At 34.4% G+C, this 20,314-nt stretch overlaps 2 protein-coding genes across 3 annotated transcripts in view; one reads left to right on the plus strand and one right to left on the minus strand.

Annotated features, from left to right (window-relative positions):
- LOC123675700 (acyl-CoA Delta-9 desaturase-like) overlaps window positions 1-13,760 on the minus strand; it is a 34,211-nt gene extending 20,451 nt beyond the window's left edge. The window contains exon 1 of the mRNA XM_045611165.1: window positions 13,686-13,760. Within this exon, the coding sequence (XP_045467121.1) occupies window positions 13,686-13,745 (60 nt within the window). The 5' untranslated portion in view covers window positions 13,746-13,760. The remainder of the gene's footprint in view (window positions 1-13,685) is intronic.
- On the plus strand, window positions 162-12,878 carry LOC123675686 (trypsin V-B-like). Of its 2 annotated transcripts, none has more exons than XM_045611145.1 (7): window positions 162-1,692; window positions 1,750-1,942; window positions 1,997-2,199; window positions 8,923-9,134; window positions 11,498-11,555; window positions 11,611-11,880; window positions 12,639-12,878. In XM_045611145.1, exons 1-7 carry the CDS (start codon window positions 1,578-1,580, stop codon window positions 12,776-12,778), a joined length of 1,191 nt encoding a protein of 396 aa, XP_045467101.1. In that variant the 5' UTR covers window positions 162-1,577; the 3' UTR covers window positions 12,779-12,878. The 2 variants fall into 2 exon arrangements, with proteins under 2 accessions (XP_045467101.1, XP_045467110.1); XM_045611154.1 differs by having other exon boundaries at window positions 166-1,692; window positions 11,623-11,880.
- Window positions 13,761-20,314: the final 6,554 nt, after the last annotated feature.

A 20,314-nucleotide genomic window follows, 5' to 3' on the forward strand; every position in this document is an offset into this window, starting at 1 on the left:
TTTCCTCATAAGTGGAACGGAAAAAAAAGCAGAGGCCAAAAGGCATTCATTAGATATTCATAATTTGATCTCATTCTACACGTATAAATTTCAATAAACTAGGTATATGTTTGTTTTTCAATTTATTCCCTATAGCAAAACAATGTCTCTATAATAATCTGGTTCATTTGTTTTTAGATGCCTCGACACTACCAAAAAAAGTTTGGACCGTAGGAAAAAAAATTTTGAAAAAACATTTCTTCAGGAGGCAGTGTTCTGTTGATGCTAATTGAAGTTTTGAATTCATCTATCAATGTGAAGAATTTGATATTTCTTGTAGATAGATCTGAGAGTTTGTGATTATGTTCTGTTCCTATGTTTTTCCATTATTTTAGTTTATTTTTTTAATAAGGTTTTATAGACATAGCAACCCATTACTGTAAGAAAAATACTACATGTACATGTTTGAGCGATTCGTTATTCGAAAACTGAAAAAAAATGGATTTCGGGCTGAACGAATAAGCATTTCTCTATTTTTTGATCGATTCGTTCTCCTATAATTGAAAAAAAAATTGGTTTGTAGTTTTTATAATGTATGTTGATCGACGTCAACCCCAGAGGAGTCACGAGGACTAGACACGATCAAGGTCTTTCCTAATATTTTGAATGTCAGGGATTGAGTGAATGTTCCCCTCAGCAGAGAATGGGAAAGCCGACTGCGAGGGGAGTTTTCTCTCCTACGCTGATAGGATTAAGTACATAAATAGTAACAAATCACAAAATGTACAAGATATAATTTGACATAATCGTACAGAGAATATGGTTCCAAAACAATTGAACATTCCGTGACATTTTTCTTGACAATATTTGAATAGTTCAACTGTTAATTTAATCTGGTGGTTTTTGATCCCCTTTTCAAATGTTCTAAGAAAAATAAAAAAGGCGTAAAATTTTCTACACTGGTCTGAATTTTCATTTCCAAAAATGTTGAAAGAAGGCAGTCGAAAACGGGGATACAAATGCAAAATTTGAACATCTCCTATTTTAGCTTCGTGCAAAATTCATTATCACAAGCGTAGAATATTCAATAAATATTCTTTTTCATTAATTTTTACAGTATTCACATCCGAAAACATAGCGATCTGTTCGAAGAACAAGTGCCCAAGAACTGAAACTCGTTATTCGCTTCGGCAGGCAAAATCCATTTGCAATGCAAAATTTATGATAGGATATTTTTATCCATTGTTGAAATCCCGAAATAGAATTGTGATGAACTAACAAAATGCAACACTATGAATGAACTAACTGGCAGATGACGTTCAAACTCTATATGAGTCACAGTTGATGGGATGAATAAAATTTCGACAATAATACTAAGCAAGTTTCCAATGGATCAATTCCTGTTTTTTTCTTGTCTGAATAATTTTTAGGAATATGGAGATTAATATTTGACTATCCAACCTTCAAAACAAGATTTTTCGTGTCATCATCTTTAAAGCAATTTTACTGCTTGTATTAATTTCGCAAAATGATTTGAGGAATGTCCACCAAGTCATTGAGTGATAAGGTTGAAATGCGAACATAATTTACATAAGATAATGCAATATTCACCTGAACCATTCCAATGGTTGTGTGTGGCTGAAAGATTCGCAGATGTCATGCTGAAAGTGATCTCAACTGCTCTCCTCTTTCTTAGTTCTCGTTTGTGCTCAGGTAAAATTACCTTAACTTAACTTCGTATATTTAATGGAACAAAGTTTTTCCTTGCAGAAACACAGTGTGGTGAACCAATTGGTTATGGTTCTCCTGTAGGCACCAGAAAAGACAGAATTGTTGGGGGCTATGACCTTGGTTTTTACAAATACCCTTGGTATGTAGCCCTCATCAGCGATAAAATAATTGGTTGTGGTGGTTCACTCATTAATTCAAGAACGGTTCTGACTGCAGCGCATTGTTTCAACAGGTATGTTCACTTTCCAGGAAAATTTTGAATTCAATAAATATTCCTTTTTTTTAGTAAGACTAAATTGGAAAACCAATACGTTATTAAACTGGGAGTATATAATATATGTACAACTGAGAGCACGCAGATAGAGTTCAAAGCAGAAAAAGTAACAATACACGAGCTCTATCCAAAAAAGAACCCATATTACGACATTGCCCTAATTACACTCAAAGAAGATGCTTCACAATTCACCCCCATATGTCTACCTAAATATGGTGAGTAAAAATTACGTTCAGTTTTCCTCTAAACTGATGGGAATTTATTTTTAACTAAACTTTTTATCCGCAAGTGTTCATTGTATTAAAATAGATATTGTTTCACCACAGTTCGAGAACATCTTCGACGCATTTTCGTATGAATTCATGAAAAAATTAGAGAGAAACAAAATAGCAGAAAACAAAAATGTATTTTTTCATTTTTGTCTGTCTGTACCTGACACCTGTACTTGGTTATCGCCGACAATACTGCATGATTTTCATTGCGAACTTTTGCACTAAGCTTGAAATTGTTATCTATAACAGGGTGACTGGTGACGTAAAGGACAAAGGCTCAGTGGAGATAGAGGGCCTCAAACATAAGGATATTGGTTTCAGAGTATACAGGGTGTTCCAAATTATGTCGGCACCATTGCCAACTCCATTATTATTGATGCTACGATGTCGGTTAAATGGGCAAACTGGTAGCAATTTTAGTGGCCTTCTCGATGCCGAAAACAAAACAAAAATGGACAGTCGCGTTGTCATAATATTTCATAAAATGATATTTCTTTCAATGAAACACCCTATATTTTTTCATGTATTTCGATTCGTTATAACATTCTCAACAACAAAGCTCATATCATCTTTCTTCCTAAAGTGGAAAATGAGCGACTCATTTTGAAATATATATTTCTTTCACTAGTACAAAAAATTTATTTGTTTCGGCGAATAACGCTTCATGAATGACAATATTTCGTTACAAAATAAGACAGTAAAAAGAAAAATTGCGCTGGGATGTGAACTCGTGAATGAAACCCGTGATCATCATGTTGCACCACTCAATTGACACCACTAAGCTATTTGCTATTAATGTACAAAACGATAATTTCCATCTTAAAGCCATTTCGCTAGCCGCATGCATTTTGTGAATCAATAGTGTCAATAGAAGGGCCCAAATATGTGTTTAACAAGAACGCGGTATTTTTGAACATTCACTCGAAGTTTTATAGCGCTTTATCAAATCCGTTTGTTATAAATGTTTCCTATTAATACAACTGTCTTATTTTCACCTTTACGAAAAAAGTCGAATTAGCTTTGTTGTTGAGAATGTTATTACGAATCGAAATTTGAATGAAAATCAACTTGTTGATAATCTGGTATATTTATGTTTTCGTTCTTATCATGGGCACCCGCAGAAATTTTTCTCAGGGGGGCAAAATGAAAATTATTGAAAAACGTAAAGGCGTCCATGATTGTCATTGAAAACCGGAAATTTGTTGTGAATCCATTTCTTTCCTTTTTTCCAATCCCTTTGGATTGAAAAAGTAATATTGAGGGTGTTGTGCTGAAAAATGAGGCAATCAAAATCTCAGGGTCTTTGTTAATTTTGATCATGACTTGTTTCGTGATGACCTGTTTGACACTCATTTCCAGGACATACTTTACATGGAGTGCATTGATCAGAAAGTTCTTCTTGACTTGTTTCGTGATGACCTGTTTGACACTCATTTCCAGGGCATACTTTACATGGAGTGCATTGATCACAAAGTTCTTCTTCTTGCTGATCTTGTTTCTCATTTATTTAATGTTCATGCTCCCTTCATAAAAAGAAGGGTAACGTAGGCCTGAGCTCCCTGGTTGACATATAATTTGCGATGTATGTTGAGACTGCGTAACTCGGCCCTATCAAAGTATAAACGTTCCAAATCTATTTCCGATTTGATATCCTATAACAAATTGCGCAATACTGTCACTGAAGCTGTTAAAGAGAAAAAGCAGCCTTTCTTCGTTATAATGCTAAAAACTCTGACAGCACTAAGCTGTGGAAGTCCGTTGACTCTCTCAATATTAGAAGAAAGCCGATTTGTGAGATTCCGTGCCTATTACGTGATGTTGATCAGATTGCTCGTCACTTTGCTTCTGTCTTCTCTCCAAGGGACATTTGCAGGGATACTGTCTATAGATACAGTCTGAATAAGCTCAATCCTCAAAATCATTTCTCTTTTAGACTCTCCACTGTTGAGAGGATTGTTCTGGGCTTAAAGTCGAATGCACAAGGTACTGACCGTATTTCTGCTAAAATGTTAAAATTGTGTTTACCAGTCATTGCTCCTTACCTTGCTCACATCGTGAATTGTTGTTTGGAGGTCGGTTATTTTCCTGATCTTTGGCGACATTCAATTATTAAATCAATTCCCAAGGAGACAAACCCGGTTTCGTTCAACGAGTTGCGGCCGATAAGCATTTTACCCGTTATGTCAAAGGTACTCGAAAAAGTTGTGGCAAGGCAGGTATATGAATATGTTGTTGAGGGAGAAATAATTCCTAATAGTCAATCGGGTTTCCGTAAGGGTTTCAGTTCTATTACTGCTCTCTTAAAACTCACTGATTATACCATCTTCTCCCAGAATACTTCAGTTGTACTGCTCGATTACTCGAAAGCATTTGACACGATCGATCACTCTCTTATGATCGCTAGGCTAGATTTCATTGGTTTTGAACCTATCGCAGTGGATTTCTTTCCTTCTTATTTAAATAGTTGTTGGCAGAGAGTTGAACTGGATGGTGAGTTGTCTGTTGCTTCAGAGGTGACGTCGGGTGTGCCGCAGGGGTCGGTACTGGGCCCAATTTTATATCTTATATATGTTTTTGATTTACAGCCCTCAGTTGAGCATGTCTATGTGCAGTCTTTTGCTGATGTTGAGATTTTACATGTTTGTGATAAAGGGTAGAAGCTCAATCTACTTAAGACCCTAAAAATAAATAAAGCAATAAAAAAATTCAGAAGTTCAATGCATAAACGAGCAAAACCAACTTTGACAGTTTAAAACTATTCAATTCCTTATTGTTTTGATTGATCGATTTGTTAATAATTTTTCTTTTCTATATTAAATTTACTTCACACTCGCTCAACAACCATGGTTACACATTACAGTTTTTCTAGTTCAACTTTTTTTAAAATTCCCAAGTTTACGGTCAGTTGATGTTGTACGATTGATTATTGCTCTTTACCATAGGTCCATGGGACAGTAACTCTGTCGCCTTGACTCATGACGTCTCACTCGGATGACAGATGTCAACCTCAAACTTCATGTCATGTCAAACGTCACTTCCTTGTCATAACCCTTTCAAAAACAACACGTGCATGGTCACAATTTTATCAATTAATACTATATAAACAAAATGTTATTTTCACCTGATCTAACCACGACCCCTAACATTAGGGGTCCCGCAAAGTTTTGCGGTTAAATTCCTCTTGGTTTTTAGTTTTTTAATATTCACATATATTCTTAGTTATTTTTTCCACCACATATGGTAGGTTAAAAATTTCACTGTTAATCACAATACTGATATTTCTCTTTTCTGTAGACCTTTTTTCTGGCTGAAGATGAAGGTTTATTCCTTCGAAACATGTCCCTTTTGATGTAAGTCTTCTGACTATATCCCCTACTGATGTAAGTCTTCGGACTATATCCCATAATGTGCTGATGTGTGTCCTCCGACTACACCCACGTTATCAATAAAGTTTGTATTAGGTGCAGTTCGACTGAAAGTTTTTTCACCTACCCAAGTTATACCTTTCATATAAACCGGATGAATCTCGAGATGCGTATTTGCTCATCAACGCCGATCTTGCTTCCTTGGATTTATACTCAAGAAGCCATAATCTCTTTCTTAACCCTGAACAATGCTGCTATATGGTCTTTCGTTCTGGACTGACTGAGGATGGTGGGGATATTGACATGGTACTCAAGATTAGAGATCAGACTTTGAAGATCTCCTCCAGTGCTAGAAGTCTGGGAGTTACTTTTGACTGTAGGCTGCGTTTCGAGGAGTACATATCATTTTTGGTCAAAAAATCCTACCTTGTTTTGAGAAATCTCTATAGTCATAGGAAAATAATTGATTTTCAGTTGAGGAAAATGTTATGTGAAACCCTAGTTATGTCAATTCTGAATTACAGCCTTGTTTTGTGTTATTCTTTTTTGGTTCAGACAGCAAAAAATCGTCTTCGGTTGATCAAAAATTACTGCTGTAGATTTATTTTCGGCCTCCGTAAATATGATCGAGTATCAGCCAAAATAAATGAACTTAGTTGGCTCAGGGTGGATAACTTGTATAAATACCATTTAAGCTCGCTGGTTTATCGTGTCCTTGTGGCCTCCTATCATATACAGGGGAGTTTTGCATGAACGTTGTATACGCCATTCTCATACTCTAGATTTGCCAAGCTTCCGTCTTTCCGTTTCGAGTCGAGGTTTCACTTACAACGCAGTCAGTGTTCCTCAGTTCCAGTGTTACAAAACACGCTCAGAGATGTTTTTGAAACAGAATTTAAAAAAATTACTGTTGCAGTTGCAGGGTGAATAAGTTTGCGTATGTAATATGTTTACCTTTTTTTTCCTGATGTTTTCAACAGAATATAATTTTGTGTTTAATTTATCGTACTATTTTCAAGAATTGTATTTTTATTTTGTTATTAGAAATTTTTGTTTTTTTATAGAGTTTGAGTTGAAGTAGCTATGCTAAACTTCGCCTCTTGATATGTATTTTTCTTTTCTTTAATAAAGGCATTTTATTATTATAAATGCATGAAAAAATATAGGGTGTTCCATTGAAAAAATATCATTTTATGAAATATATTATATTATTCGGCCTCGAGAAGGCCACTAAAAAAGCTACCAGTTTGACCATTTAACCGACATCGTAGCACCAATAATAACGGAGTTGGCAATGCTGCCGACTTAATTTGGAACACCCTGTATATAGGGTGATTCATGAAAATTCCGAAAGTATGAAGTCCCACATTTTCGTTAAAATGACATATTTTTTTGCTGAGATTTCGTATTCTCCATCCGCTCACAAAAAAATTGCAGACCCGTATAGAAAAATTTCAATATACGTGTCAAGTGAAAATGTGAATGTCAGATAAAAAAAAACAAACGTTCTTGATTAAATTCGAGTTACAAAGGTATAAAGGTATAAAGACATAGACGTGAAACAAATAAAAATTCAAGTTATGGAGGTAAAGAACAGTGTAATTTATTCCCTGGAGAAGGAGTAGATTGTACAGGGTGGGCAAATTTCGATGTTTTAGCACTACAACTTTTAAACCAGATGAGATAGACAAAATCTGATACCCCATTCTCTTTCTCTTTTTCTGAGAAACTAACAAGGGTAGTATTCATTTTTGGCCAACTTCTTTTGTTTTCGAGTTATAAGCGAAAATTGAAAAAATGGCGATACCGAAAAACATTCATATCTCCGCTAATATTAATGATAGAGCTCTGAATCGAGAAGAGGTGTCGACTGTGCATTGTGCAATTGTTGTCATTATTAGGTTGAATATTATTTCTTGTTTGTCCCTTCGTAATTAAATTGTTGAGTTCAATCATATTTGTATTGTTTCATATGCTGTTTAAAATGGATTGGTACTTGTGCGTATTGGTTCTGGAGACCTATGTAAATAATCTCCAGTTACAAGCATCTCAATACAACTCTTTCGATTGAAAAATTCGAAATGTGGTTTCTCCGTTATTTCCAAATCAATTTTTAGATAAAAAATTTATAAAACATATCTAGATTCGAATTTTGTAGAAATAAGTGAAAAGCATAGAAATAATCAGATTGATTAGGACACTGCTCTTGTTATAGAAAGCTCAATTTTTCTGTATTCATCAACAGTTGAAACCATAGAAATATTGAGACTCTTAGGTGAAAAGAGGTTTTTGACCATTTTCTATTATTTATATCGATCCGAATCATACGATGTTATATATTTTTGAAATCAGGAAAACTTAATCTTTCAGAAAATGGCACAAAAATCTAGTGTTCCCATTCGAAAAAACATAACTTTGGGTCATAGCTTCGTAATTAAGAACCCTTTTGAAAATACGAGCACGCCACTGGATTCAACTCGAAAAAGTGCCTCTATAATGTTTTTATTTCAGAGATCTATTATAAGGATTAGCGGAGATATAAATGTTTTTCGATATCGCCATTTTTCCAATTTCCGCTTATAACTCGAAAACAAAAGAAGGTGGCCAAAAATGAATACTACCCTTGTTAGTTTCTCAGAAAAAGAGACCGAGAATGGGGTATCAGATTTTGTCTATCTCATCTGGTTCAAAAGTTGTAGTGCTAAAACATCGAAATTTGCCCACCCTGTACATATTTGATGAATTTACTGAAGAATATAAAATTTCATACAAATAGACCACCGTCTCTCTGTTTTGACAGATCTCAGTTGACAAATTCTGAATATTTTAAGAGTTTGTCTGATGAAGGAATCTTTTTTAGACTCCAAAACGTCAAAAAAGTTAATTAATTCAAATTGTTATTGTTCGATACTTTTCAGGCAACATTTTTTCAACCTGACAATAATTCCTCGAAATTATTGCAATTTTATGCGCAGGAGTATTTTATTAAAATCAGGAGAATCGGGATAAGAATACTAAAAAAATTATATTTCCTACGGCCTTCTTCAAAACCTTCAGATGCAATTATTGCATCATTAAATATGCTCGATTCACCGACACGTTTCGACTTGTGCGGCGGGGTTTGGAATTCACTATTAACTTCGAGTTATAGGTAGTCTGGTAGAGGCAACTTTTGTGTATTTTCGACTAATTATTATTATCAATTAATCAATATATTCCTATCCTGATTCTACTATAGAACATTAGTATCAGTACTTATGTAATTGTATCTGTAATCTGTATGGCTTTTTTCATATTTTAGCAATAACGAAACGACCCAGAGAAGGTTTAGTTCCTGGATTGGGAGTTTTGAAATATGACGGCAATACTCCATGCACTCTCCAAGAAAGTAGACTTCTCATTCATCCAGATGCTGAATGTAGATCGATGTTGAGTAAAGTAGAAAAAAATATTTCGCGCATTATCAATTCTTTCTGCGCCGGTTACATACAGGGAGGTATAGACACATGTCAGGTAAGTACAAAGTGTGATAACTTCATTGCTTCTTAGTCTACCTAAGGTTTTGGTCAGACGGACAGACAAAAACGAATGATTCATCATCAGTGAATTGATTCTCTCCATTTGAGTTCATTTCCAGCACAAAATTAAAAAATTGAAGACGTCTTGCGCATAAATTAAGCAATTTGTGCGGGGAACGAATGCTCAAAAACTAAATTTCAACCTAACCATATCGGTTGTTATTTTTTATAATTATATGTATTTGTTTCATACTCTGTTCCAATTGTTGAATAATAGAGTACTCTATTTAGGAAACGACCGCTCAAAAGAGGGTGAAAATATATACCTAATAGAGGCTCATTTTTAGCTGATGTCAGTTTGACATCAAAGTTAAATAATTAACGATGTACGCAATCAACTTTATTGGAAACTTTTTATTCAAGATTTTGCCCGTTAAATCTATCGGTTAATTATAAAGTAATCAATAATAATCATAAGGTTAATTCATCCTGACATAATTCTTGAATAATAATTTCAAATTTCACATCTAATAACGATGAACTGAGCTAGAGCTCGTATGTCACTTAATTATCCAGACACGTCATGAATAAGAAGAGCAGTTCGGCAGCAAAGCTTTTTTATTCATCATTTGCCAGTGATTATAATGCAATACTATTATAGGTATATCGGGTGTCCCAAACTCGATGACCTATTAGACGTTTCTGGAAAACTAATCATAATTTTGAGCTGAAAATTTGCATATTGAGGTTTGAGACAATGATTTTTCTCCCTAAAATATTTTCAGATCTCTACAACTTCCGGTTATACCGGAAACAGACTACTACTTCCTTATTTCAAATGGCACACCATGTATATTATTGCATCATTAGATAGCTTTTTTGATGGCGATTTCGGCAATATGCCATACCTTGGGTAAAAATTCAACGGTTCATGAGTTATTGGGATTCTTATGAAAAAAAAGGTGGCGATGAGGACTCACATTTTTTTGAATATTTCAGCAGAAAAGCCTTTTTCGAAAAAAATTTGTTTTGTTTCGTTTACGCAAATACGTAGTATTATAAGACTGTTTTCGGCTTGGACCAAAAATGTACAGGGTGTTTATAAGAGGATCATGAACTTGGACAACTCAAATTCATCAAAACTCAAGATTTTCAAATTAGAACCTATATTTTTTATTATTTCTGTCGATTCTACGTACAAAAATAGTGGGGGTTATTTCAGCAAACCCTATACCTAAAATGAATACTTCAAGAGTTATCGGGGAAGAACTTCAAATGAAGAAAAACCGCTATTTATAACCTGTGGGAATAACTGTCTGTTACTTCCGTAAAACACAGAAAGAAAATAAAATTTGAAGGTATGGCATATTGCCGAAATCGCCATCAAAAAAGCTTTCTAATGATGCAATAATATATAGGTACATGGTGTGCCATTTGAAATAAGGAAGTAGTAGTCTGTTTCCGGTATAACCGGAAGTTGTAGAGATCTGAAAATATTTTAGGCAGAAAGATCATTGTCTCAAACCCCAATATGCAAATTTTCAGCTCAAAATTATGATTAGTTTTTCAGAAACGTCTAATAGGCCATCGAGTTTGGGACACCCGATATATATGATAATATATTATTGAAACTAAGATTCAATTCTTGTGTAAGTAACTAAACAATTTCTTAGAATAAGCATTTGGGTTTGAACTGATTTTAATATTATCTGGTATTGAATTGATATTTATAACTCATTTACCATAAAATAGAGCTATAGTCCAAGGCTGAAATTCCCGGAATTATCCAATTCTGTCTATATGAAAGAGATTTAAAACTATCAAGATCATTAGTGAAAAGTTCGTGACGAAGCAAAGGCTCATTTTCATAGTGTGATAGTTAGTAACTGCCGCAGCATCTGTCACCATGTAAACTACTCGATAGTTACGATCGTGATAGTACGTGAGTCCTGTAGCACTATCACGATAGTTACTATCACCGTGAAAATGACCCTGAACATAGCACTGAGTTCAGGGAACAAGAACTCAAAGATCAAATAAACTTTCTTACGATTACTCCTATAGTTCCATGGTTAAACATTTTATAATTTTGGCTAGTCTTTCTCAAGCCAAGTTACAAGGTGCACCCTCTCCCAGAGGTTTGGTCTTTCGTTCCGAGATTGCTGGTGGACTCTTCAGTTAGGCAATCCAGCGATCTCTTCCTAAGACACACCCTCTCACACCATCGTGGAGAGGTGACTCTGTTGCAACGCTATGATCTCTTTAAATCCACCGGGGCCAAAGTAGTGTGGGGCGAAAACCTATAACGTCATCTGTGAGCAGACAGAGTCCCTACATAATGATAAATTATTTTTCTAGGGTGACAGTGGTGGTCCCCTCCAGATCATTAGCAATGATGGAAGATACACGCTTTTAGGTAATTTATTCATTCCAATTCATCCACCAAACACCTTAACATCTAAACATAATAGTTTTCTGTCTAGGGATCGTTTCCTTTGGGTATAAATGTGCAGCTCCTGGAGTTCTTGGTTTATACACAGATGTTTCCAAGTATTTAGGATGGATTAAAAAGCACTCCGGAGGAGTTTCAAGTAACGAACATGATAACACAGTCACAGATCAAACAAATTCAGAATCAACAACTGAAGCATCTTCACTGCCTGTACAAACGCCAGCGTCAGTTGTGCATCCAATGCCCACTGTGATTTCTGTTGGATCCAAGCCAAACCAATTCCTGCAATGTGAGTTTTTTTTTATGATGTTTCTAGATTTTCCAATAAGTATATGAAATGGTAAACATGGAGTGATTTGGATTTTAGATAATTTTATCATTTCATCACGATGTCTATAACTTTGAAATTAGTACCCAAAAAAAAAATTGAATGAGGTCTGGTAAGGGGTAGATATTATTCAACCTTGAACCTAAAATTCGACTTTCATTTCACCATTTTAGATATTTTTTTTCGTTATTGAAGCAATGATCTCGGTATCCCTGTAATTTTTTAGATTAGTCTATAAGTTTCAAATGGCCAAATATTTTCAGAAATTCCTTTATTATTCAATTCAATGTTTATGGTACAATAAACTACATTATTATTATTTCATATTCACACCTCCATTTTTCAGTCAATGAAAAATGAAAAAGACATATTCATTCATCTTAAATTGATATGATATATTTCTTGTTGTTTCATTTTAAGCAAGTTCTAAATATGACTGGAAAGTGAAATATCATTGTATTGTTTTTTTGTTTAGATTTATAATTTAGTTATAGATTTCCAATGTAGATGTTAGAAGTAATTTATATGTGCCTTCAAGACATGCTGAGCATTACATTAGTGGGTTCATTCTGGGAAAATGTCTGAAGAATCATTTCTTCCGACTCACATCAGTCCCATCTATTTTTAATTTTATATAATTTTAAGTAGCCTATGAACATACATATTATAAAATATTATGTTGGGCAATCAAAACATTAATATTGGTTTTTATTTTTCAGTTTATCCAATGCGTCCAGTAAGTTTGGGAAAGCCATCAAATTCGCCAATAAATATTTTCATATTCAACAGGAAGAATTCAAGATCATTCAAGCTTCATACTATTACGACTTATAAACCACAAACTAAAAATATTCAATGAATATTAAAAAAAATTACTTGTAATGATTCATTTATTAGAACAGGCATTGGAGTATTTTCAATAATTTATCTAGTAATTGAAATATATATCTGAAATGTCACTTTAATTGAAGAAATGCAAACAACGTAAAAAGTGTTCACCCTATATCCACCAAATATTTTTACCATAGAGTAGAGATATTTACAAATTACAACGATACTCAGGGCCGGCGTTATAGGTGAAACAGAGAAGCGACCGTTTCAGGCGGCACTTTTTGAGGGGCGGCAATTCGTCACAGTTTTTTGGTCACTTTTCCATATTTCTTTCTTCTTCTTGATTCCTAAAAACAACATAATATTTTCCCATTCCGCTGTGTTTCTCAACATTCCCTGCGATTAAAATCTTCACATCACCTTCACTAAGCCGCCTGTATAATAAATAACATATGGCAGCCCAACCATTATGAACAGAATTCCCTATAACCCTCATTGAAAGAGGAATGAAATCATTATGTATTTCACAAAGACGAAACACAAGACTACCTTCACTTTTTAATTCTTTGGAAGCAGTTGATTCAACTTATAGAAAATTCCTACGATTTTGCATCTGAAACTAGTTACTGTTGAATATCAAATGTTTTCAGCTTGTTTGGTGATACTTTTTCAGCAGGGGCGCCGAAAAATTCTTTGCTTCAGGCGCCAAAATTACTGGCGCCGGCCCTGACGATAATATTCTGCTGTTTTATTTAACTGGTAGAAATATAATAACTGTTATTCAATATTGATTCAAATACGATTAAACTCCCAATAGAAAAACAGAATAGAATAGAAACTTAAGAGGGTAGTACGAAAATATTTTATTATTATATATTATGTAGGTTAACTTCAGTGGACTGTATAAATAATGGTAAAATGACTTCAAATCCTACCTTCGACGAAGTTCCACTAGCCAGTCCATTTTCGTGTTTTCTCGTTGAATTCAAATACATTATAGGTGGATGCGATCCTCATTCGTTGGATGCAGTTGAACTAGATATTTTGCATCGCTTGTACGTGATGCCATTATATGAACAATAAATAAATTTCAATTTTCGAGTGAACAATATTCAACAAAAAAAAATATTAAGAAACGACGATCATCAATCCCACAACAAAAACAAAAACCCTCTCTCTTCTCCTGTTATTGCTTCTTAGACCCATAATTTCTGATTAACAAATCCATGTAGTTGTTTTCCTCAGTAAGAGATAATCAATTTCTTTGTTTTCTTTTTGAACAAATTTATGTTGTTGATAATTTTTATGTTGGGTGGAAGTTGGCTGTACAGTGCATCCCATTTTGGGTGAGACAGCCAAGTTTCTCGCTTGTTATTTAAGATAGAGCCTTGCGGTTTTCACGTTCCTGTCCTACTTTTTCGTGAAACTCAAGTTGGTCTAATCAGATTCTGCATAACTGTTTCCGTTCAAAAGATACAGGGTGATTTTGGAAATTTATACTTTTCGGACCCCTCATTCATCTCCGAAATCATTAGAAATAATGCTGAGCTGAAAACTACGTCTGAATCAGAATTCTGCGTAGAATCCAGTGGCGTACTCAATATTTTTTTTCGGGGTATGGTTTTGAAGATTCAACACAAACCTATATTTTTTTTTATGGAACACCCTATATATCATTACTTCGTTCAATTCGTTATTTTTTTCCCTTCAAAATGATATATGATACTATGTTGGTAGGATGTTCAGAAATGTTAAAAAAACACTAAAACGTCAAATAATGATGATTTTTTGTAAATGGGCCATGAATTTTCTATGTTTCAATAAGAGGATTATTACTTTCGATTTTCAAAGGTAGTAGGTCATTGATGACACAAACATCCTTGTCGTTATTATGGCCACTATGCATTTGGGAGCATTGTTTTATCAAGTAGGCATCGGAGGGAAAAAACCAATCTGATCTAGCTGTCATCGCTATAAATTATTGTTATCATTATTGATTCTTCTTTTCTATGGGAAATCCATTGCCCATTAACAAAAAATCATCATTATTTGATGTTTTAGTGTTTTTTTAACATTTCTGAACATCCTACCTACATAGTGTCATATATCATTTTGAAGGGAAAAAAATAACAAATTCAACGAAGTAATGATACACATGGTGTTCTATTAAAAAAAACATAAGTTTGTGTTGAATCTTCAAAACCATACCCCGAAAAAAAATATTGAGTACGCCACTGGATTCTACGCAGAATTCTGATTCAGACGTAGTTTTCAGCTCAGCATTATTTCTAATGATTTCGGAGATAAATGAGGGGTCCGAAAAGTATCAATTTCCAAAATCACCCTGTATCTTTTGAACGGAAACAGTTATGCAGAATCTGATTAGACCAACTTGATTTTCACGAAAAAGTAGGACAGGAACGTGAAAACCGCAAGGCTCTATCTTAAATAACAAGCGAGAAACCTGGCTGTCTCACCCAAAATGGGATGCACTGTACAGCTTAGGGGCGAGAAAGTCACAGTGCCGTTGTCCTATATTCTTTCCACAAAAAGGTACCTTTAGAGAGTTCGCCCTGTTTCTCGAGTTGTAGCAGTGTGCAATGGGACAAGATGTTATTTTAGAATTTTTTGAGTTAAGCAGCATATTTAAACAAAAGAGTTGCCGCACATCGAGCAGTTCGGATTCCTTGTGCAGTTTTTCGCTAGAGAATGTAAGTGGTTTATTTTACATAATTCGCAATATCCATATGTGTATTACGTTCCAGTTTTCCAGGTGATTGTCATTCACACCACCCCAGCCAATGGTTTCATATTGTAGCTGCGACTGGACCAACGCAAAATATACCAATCGGAGATGTTTCAAGTCAAGGTAGTCTCTTATATATCTCTGCCCCCGATCTCAAAGATTCCCATGTTTCTGATTCACAAAAAAGCGCTGTATCTTCTGCAAAATTAAGGATTCTGCCCTTCATCTTGACATCCAGTAGGCTGTTAATATATATCGTGAACAAGGGTGGTCCTAGAACGCTACCCTGAGGAACTCCGTAGGCCACATACTCGGGTTCACTTAACTCTCCATCAATACATACTCTCTGTTCTTTGCGGTTAAGTAACTCCTAAGTAAATAAAAGATCTTTCCCCTGAAACCATAGTTGTACAATTTGTTCAATAATTTCTCATGTGAAACAGTATCGAACGCTTTGGAAAGATTAATGAAGATACACAGGCAAGGATTACTTTTATCCAGTGAATTGTAGATGTGAGATGTCAACCGATGGATTGCGTCCTCGGCTGACCTTTTTTCTCTGAAGTCATATTGATGATCTGAAATAATATCATATTTCTCACAGAACTGCATCATTCTTGATTTTAGTAATTTCTCCATAGTTTTTGCAATAATAGAGATCAGTGATATTGGCCTATAGCTTTCCATTTTCAAACCATTGCCATTCTTATATAGAGGTTTCACTATTCCAATTCTTAATTCTCTGGGAAAGTATCCTTTATTTAAACAACAATTAACTAGGTGGGTCTAGGGAGTCTTTATCTCATTTATAGATATTTTTTGAGAGTTTCGGCTAGTATACCATCATGTCCTGGAGATTTTCTTCCTTTCAGCTGCACTATTGTTTTCTATTAATGGATGTAAGAAGTCCAGATGTTATCCATTTTTTCTTTCCTATACTCCGCCTTTTTATCCTTATATTTTGGGTATGTTCCTCAATATACATTGAATTTTTCAAAAAATTCATCTGTCATTTCATCAACATTGTGTAAAGAATAAAACTTTTCCCAATTCTCCATCCTAAAAGCATTTCTGAGTGCTGTATAATTTATGTATTTTTTGTAATGCAAGTCAAATTTTCCGAATTAGGCAAAAATTGAAATAAATCCTCAACAGAACGCCCAGAACTCCCATCAAAAAATCACATGAATCTCTCAACAAGATGGACATTTATTACATAACGGAAAATTGTGAATGGCAGCTCATGTCAGTTGTTTCATCAACTTTTCAGGAAAAGAAGATTTTGAGATTTCTTCAATTTTTTTAATTCATAACAACAGCAACCAAAAGGATTGATTTATATTGAATGGTTTCATAATTACCAGGAAAAATTGATCAACAGTTAATATCATTGCAAATGCACGGCCATGTATTTTAAAAGTTGAAACCCACGATCTGATTTTCCAACCCGACCCATTGTCACAAGACTTTCACTTAGATCTGGAACAGGTCACTTTACTTCTTCAATTATTTATAACTTATCCTCATAGGAATGACTCGGAAAATGTTGCTGATTTATTAAAAAATTACAAAATCACAAGTACTTCGAATTATTTCATTTACTTTGGTAATTTGAGACTAGGTACTCAGTCAGTTCTGCTAAATCCATTTTGCCTTATGGTAGTAAATGAGCCGATTAACAAAATGAGAAATCTTATCGAAAAAAGTTCATATTAATAATGAGGCAACAAAGCTAAAACTAACCTGATTTATCTTTTCACGAATAGTGCAGAATGATTGCAAATCTACTTTTAAAAGCCGTCTTCAAAGGCTTAGGAATATTCTCGAATTCTCGCCTCGCCAATGTAGATGAAGCGCTAGACCAGGAAGCGCGTTAGGCATGCCACAGCCCACAGACCATTTACTTCTTGAAGAGGAAGTGAGATGAATATACAAGGATCGTGAGATTGGGATGAATATTATGGAACAGAGACCCAGTGCTGTACCGAATGTCCGAATGATGTGAAATTGAGGTTGAAATGAATTAATGAAATATTCGATTAATACGTGTAATTTCCAGAATTGATTTGGAGAGGCACTGCCTCACTTTCTTCATTGAACAAGCCGCCACTGAACTATATAATATTGTGGGATCTCTAAGGCCTTTCCAAGATTTCTCTCGAATGAACAGCATCAGAACTACCTGAAGCAACACCTCTCACAGTCGAGTTACTCGCAGTGATGACTGATAATCATATTACCAATTTCCCCAACTTTTGACCTTAGGGATGAGATTTCGACCATAACAGAATTGTTAGTTTTGTGCAAATCTTTAGCACTCCACTGACACTCGGAAGTAATGTTCACGCAATAAATTGGAATTTATCTCTACCTATTCGGAACATTTCTTTATCTGTTTACATAGGATATAGGTCAGTTTGAGAATTTTTTATTTATTAGATGTCTTGCGGATTTTATCAAGCATTGACAGTTTTTTTTCATTATCAACGCCAAGGAATCCGACAAACTAGATTTTTCAGTAGCAGAAACAACTATATCCTCAGACTCAGGTTCAGGTTGACACAATTTCCATGATTATTTTTTTCACGTGTCGAAATCTGACATTTTGATGATTTTAACTAATAGCATTCGGGATTATATTTACTGGGTAAAAATTTGGTATTTTTCACAGTTCTAATAACCAATCTCATTTTGTGTCATATGAATTGCATTCGGTACAATTATCAATCACTTTGAAAACACGATTGAGTTTGACAACTTCATTCCAAATAAATTTCAAAACGTCTGCACCTTTTGGCAATACGGATGTTCAAACTCTTCAGAGTATAACAAAGTATAAATGCGCTAATCAAAGACAAATTCCAAGAAATACAACATTCACAAATATATTTGGGGAATATTTATGGATTTTTGCTGCGAATGACAATATGAATTGAATGAACATAGGAGCTTAGAAGAATTGACGTTGATACTAAAATATTGGGCGGTCAATATGAGAAAGAAAGACTGGACCGAATATGAAAAAGCAACATTGGGGAACGTTTTGTACAGAAAAAGTACCTACTATAATGACTATAACAATATGATTGACCCGTTTAACAATATAGTATTTAAATCAGCCCGAAATGCCCACAATGCAATGGTGGTATCATCTATAGTAGAGACTAAAGTCATAAATTTTTCTGTCGAAAATTTTCCCGAATATCCCTCGGGCTTTGACAAATGCCTCATAATTTCATGACAAATTTCTCAAACTCGTATCTATCGTAACAGCCCGAAGCCGAAGGCTTAGGGTTTTTACCAAATAAGGAGCTTTCGATTGCCATAAAATTATCTCGTCTATTATATTAATGTCGACCCTGTACCAATTGGAATCAACATGTGATACATTTTTGTAATCAGCTCAGCTAGAGTAATCGGAAAATTGAGACAAAATGGGGGTGTTCCATTTAAAAAAAAATGACGGTGACGTCATTACTCGAAAGTAATGCACCCTGTATATTAGATTATTATTTTAAAATACGGTCAATTAAAAAAAAAAATCGACGTGTTTCAGGATTATTTCTTGAAATGGTCTGTTTAGCTAAAAATTAATTTGTTCCATACTTTACGGACACAGTGCATACTCTATTGGGTGTCCCGTAAAGACCACGTCAAACCGAGGGAGAATGTAGATCAAAGGATAACCCACCTGCTATGACAAAATTCCCATTATAAAAGTCTTACCGTTTTCGAGATATTTTTTTTTTTGAAAATAATGAATTTTTGCCCCTTTCAATAGTTTTGTCCTTACGGTTGGTACAATTTTACATCTTTTGGGTTAATTTTTCAGTAAAATATTGCTGAAGAATGATTTCAACGTTTACGTTAAAAACATGCTCCGAAAGGGGGGCTATGAGAAATATTTTTATTGGAAATTTTGGTAGTGGATTATTTTGTTCATGAAGTTTAGCCCATCGTAGTGGAAAAAAAAATGAACCGAGCTACTGCTGCACATTACACCAATAAATTGTCTATTTTATAGTGATTTCAAAGAGGTATCACACAAGTCATTTGTTATTCAAAGCAAAAAGATATGGCTGTTTTTATCCAAATGGGTACTTTTCTGACAAAATCAAGTTTGTCAATTCTGTTAAGAAATCTTCGATATTGCATTACTTAGTGAACAATGGCAATTGTTTACGTGCGAAAATATTACTCGCATAATTATTCACCTCAACGAAATTCAATTTTGCAGGCAAATTTTGAGAAAACATCATGCAGATCCAGATTTTTTCAATAAGATCATTTGGAGCGAAGAGTCTCCCTGTACCAAGGATGATAATAGCAATAATAGCAAAAAATTGATAACACAAGCGATCAAATGTGATTGTTGTTAGAAGGTTGAAAAAATATTCTGTCTTCTCCTAGGCTAGGAATAAGAGGTATGGTATGTGATTTATTGGTATATGTTGATAGTAAATGCGCGGACAAACCTAAACAAATAACTCACTGAGTTGTCATTCACCAAATAACTATTACAATCGAATATCGATGAATATTACCTAATATATTCGTGACTTTGAAGTTGAGATTTTGGGTATCTATGTTAAAAACAATTTCCAGCTATGTACATGCGTCAATTGCGAGAGTAAACATAATCCGACAGATTATCTTTCCAAATTAACACATCGATTTCTCCAGGACAAGAATTTATTAATTGACGTGTCATATTTAATATTATGAAGTTTCTGGTACTGTTGAAATACTTGACTGAACTGTATTGAGCTACTGTTGGAAAGTAGGTTGATAATAAATTAATTAAATTTATTAGATATA

Source organism: Harmonia axyridis, chromosome 1, assembly GCF_914767665.1.
Source record: "Harmonia axyridis chromosome 1, icHarAxyr1.1, whole genome shotgun sequence".
Taxonomy (NCBI): domain Eukaryota; kingdom Metazoa; phylum Arthropoda; class Insecta; order Coleoptera; family Coccinellidae; genus Harmonia; species Harmonia axyridis.

What these genes read in the sequence shown, in the direction of transcription:
- LOC123675686 (XM_045611145.1), top strand. Translation starts at nt 1,578, where the DNA reads ATGCAATATTCACCTGAACCATTCCAATGGTTGTGTGTGGCTGAAAGA. An exon ending in TAGTTCTCGTTTGTGCTCAG is followed by an intron (nt 1,693 to 1,749) that starts GTAAAATTACCT and finishes TTTTCCTTGCAG; the next exon opens with AAACACAGTGTGGTGAACCA. An exon ending in TGGAAGATACACGCTTTTAG is followed by an intron (nt 11,556 to 11,610) that starts GTAATTTATTCA and finishes TAAACATAATAG; the next exon opens with TTTTCTGTCTAGGGATCGTT.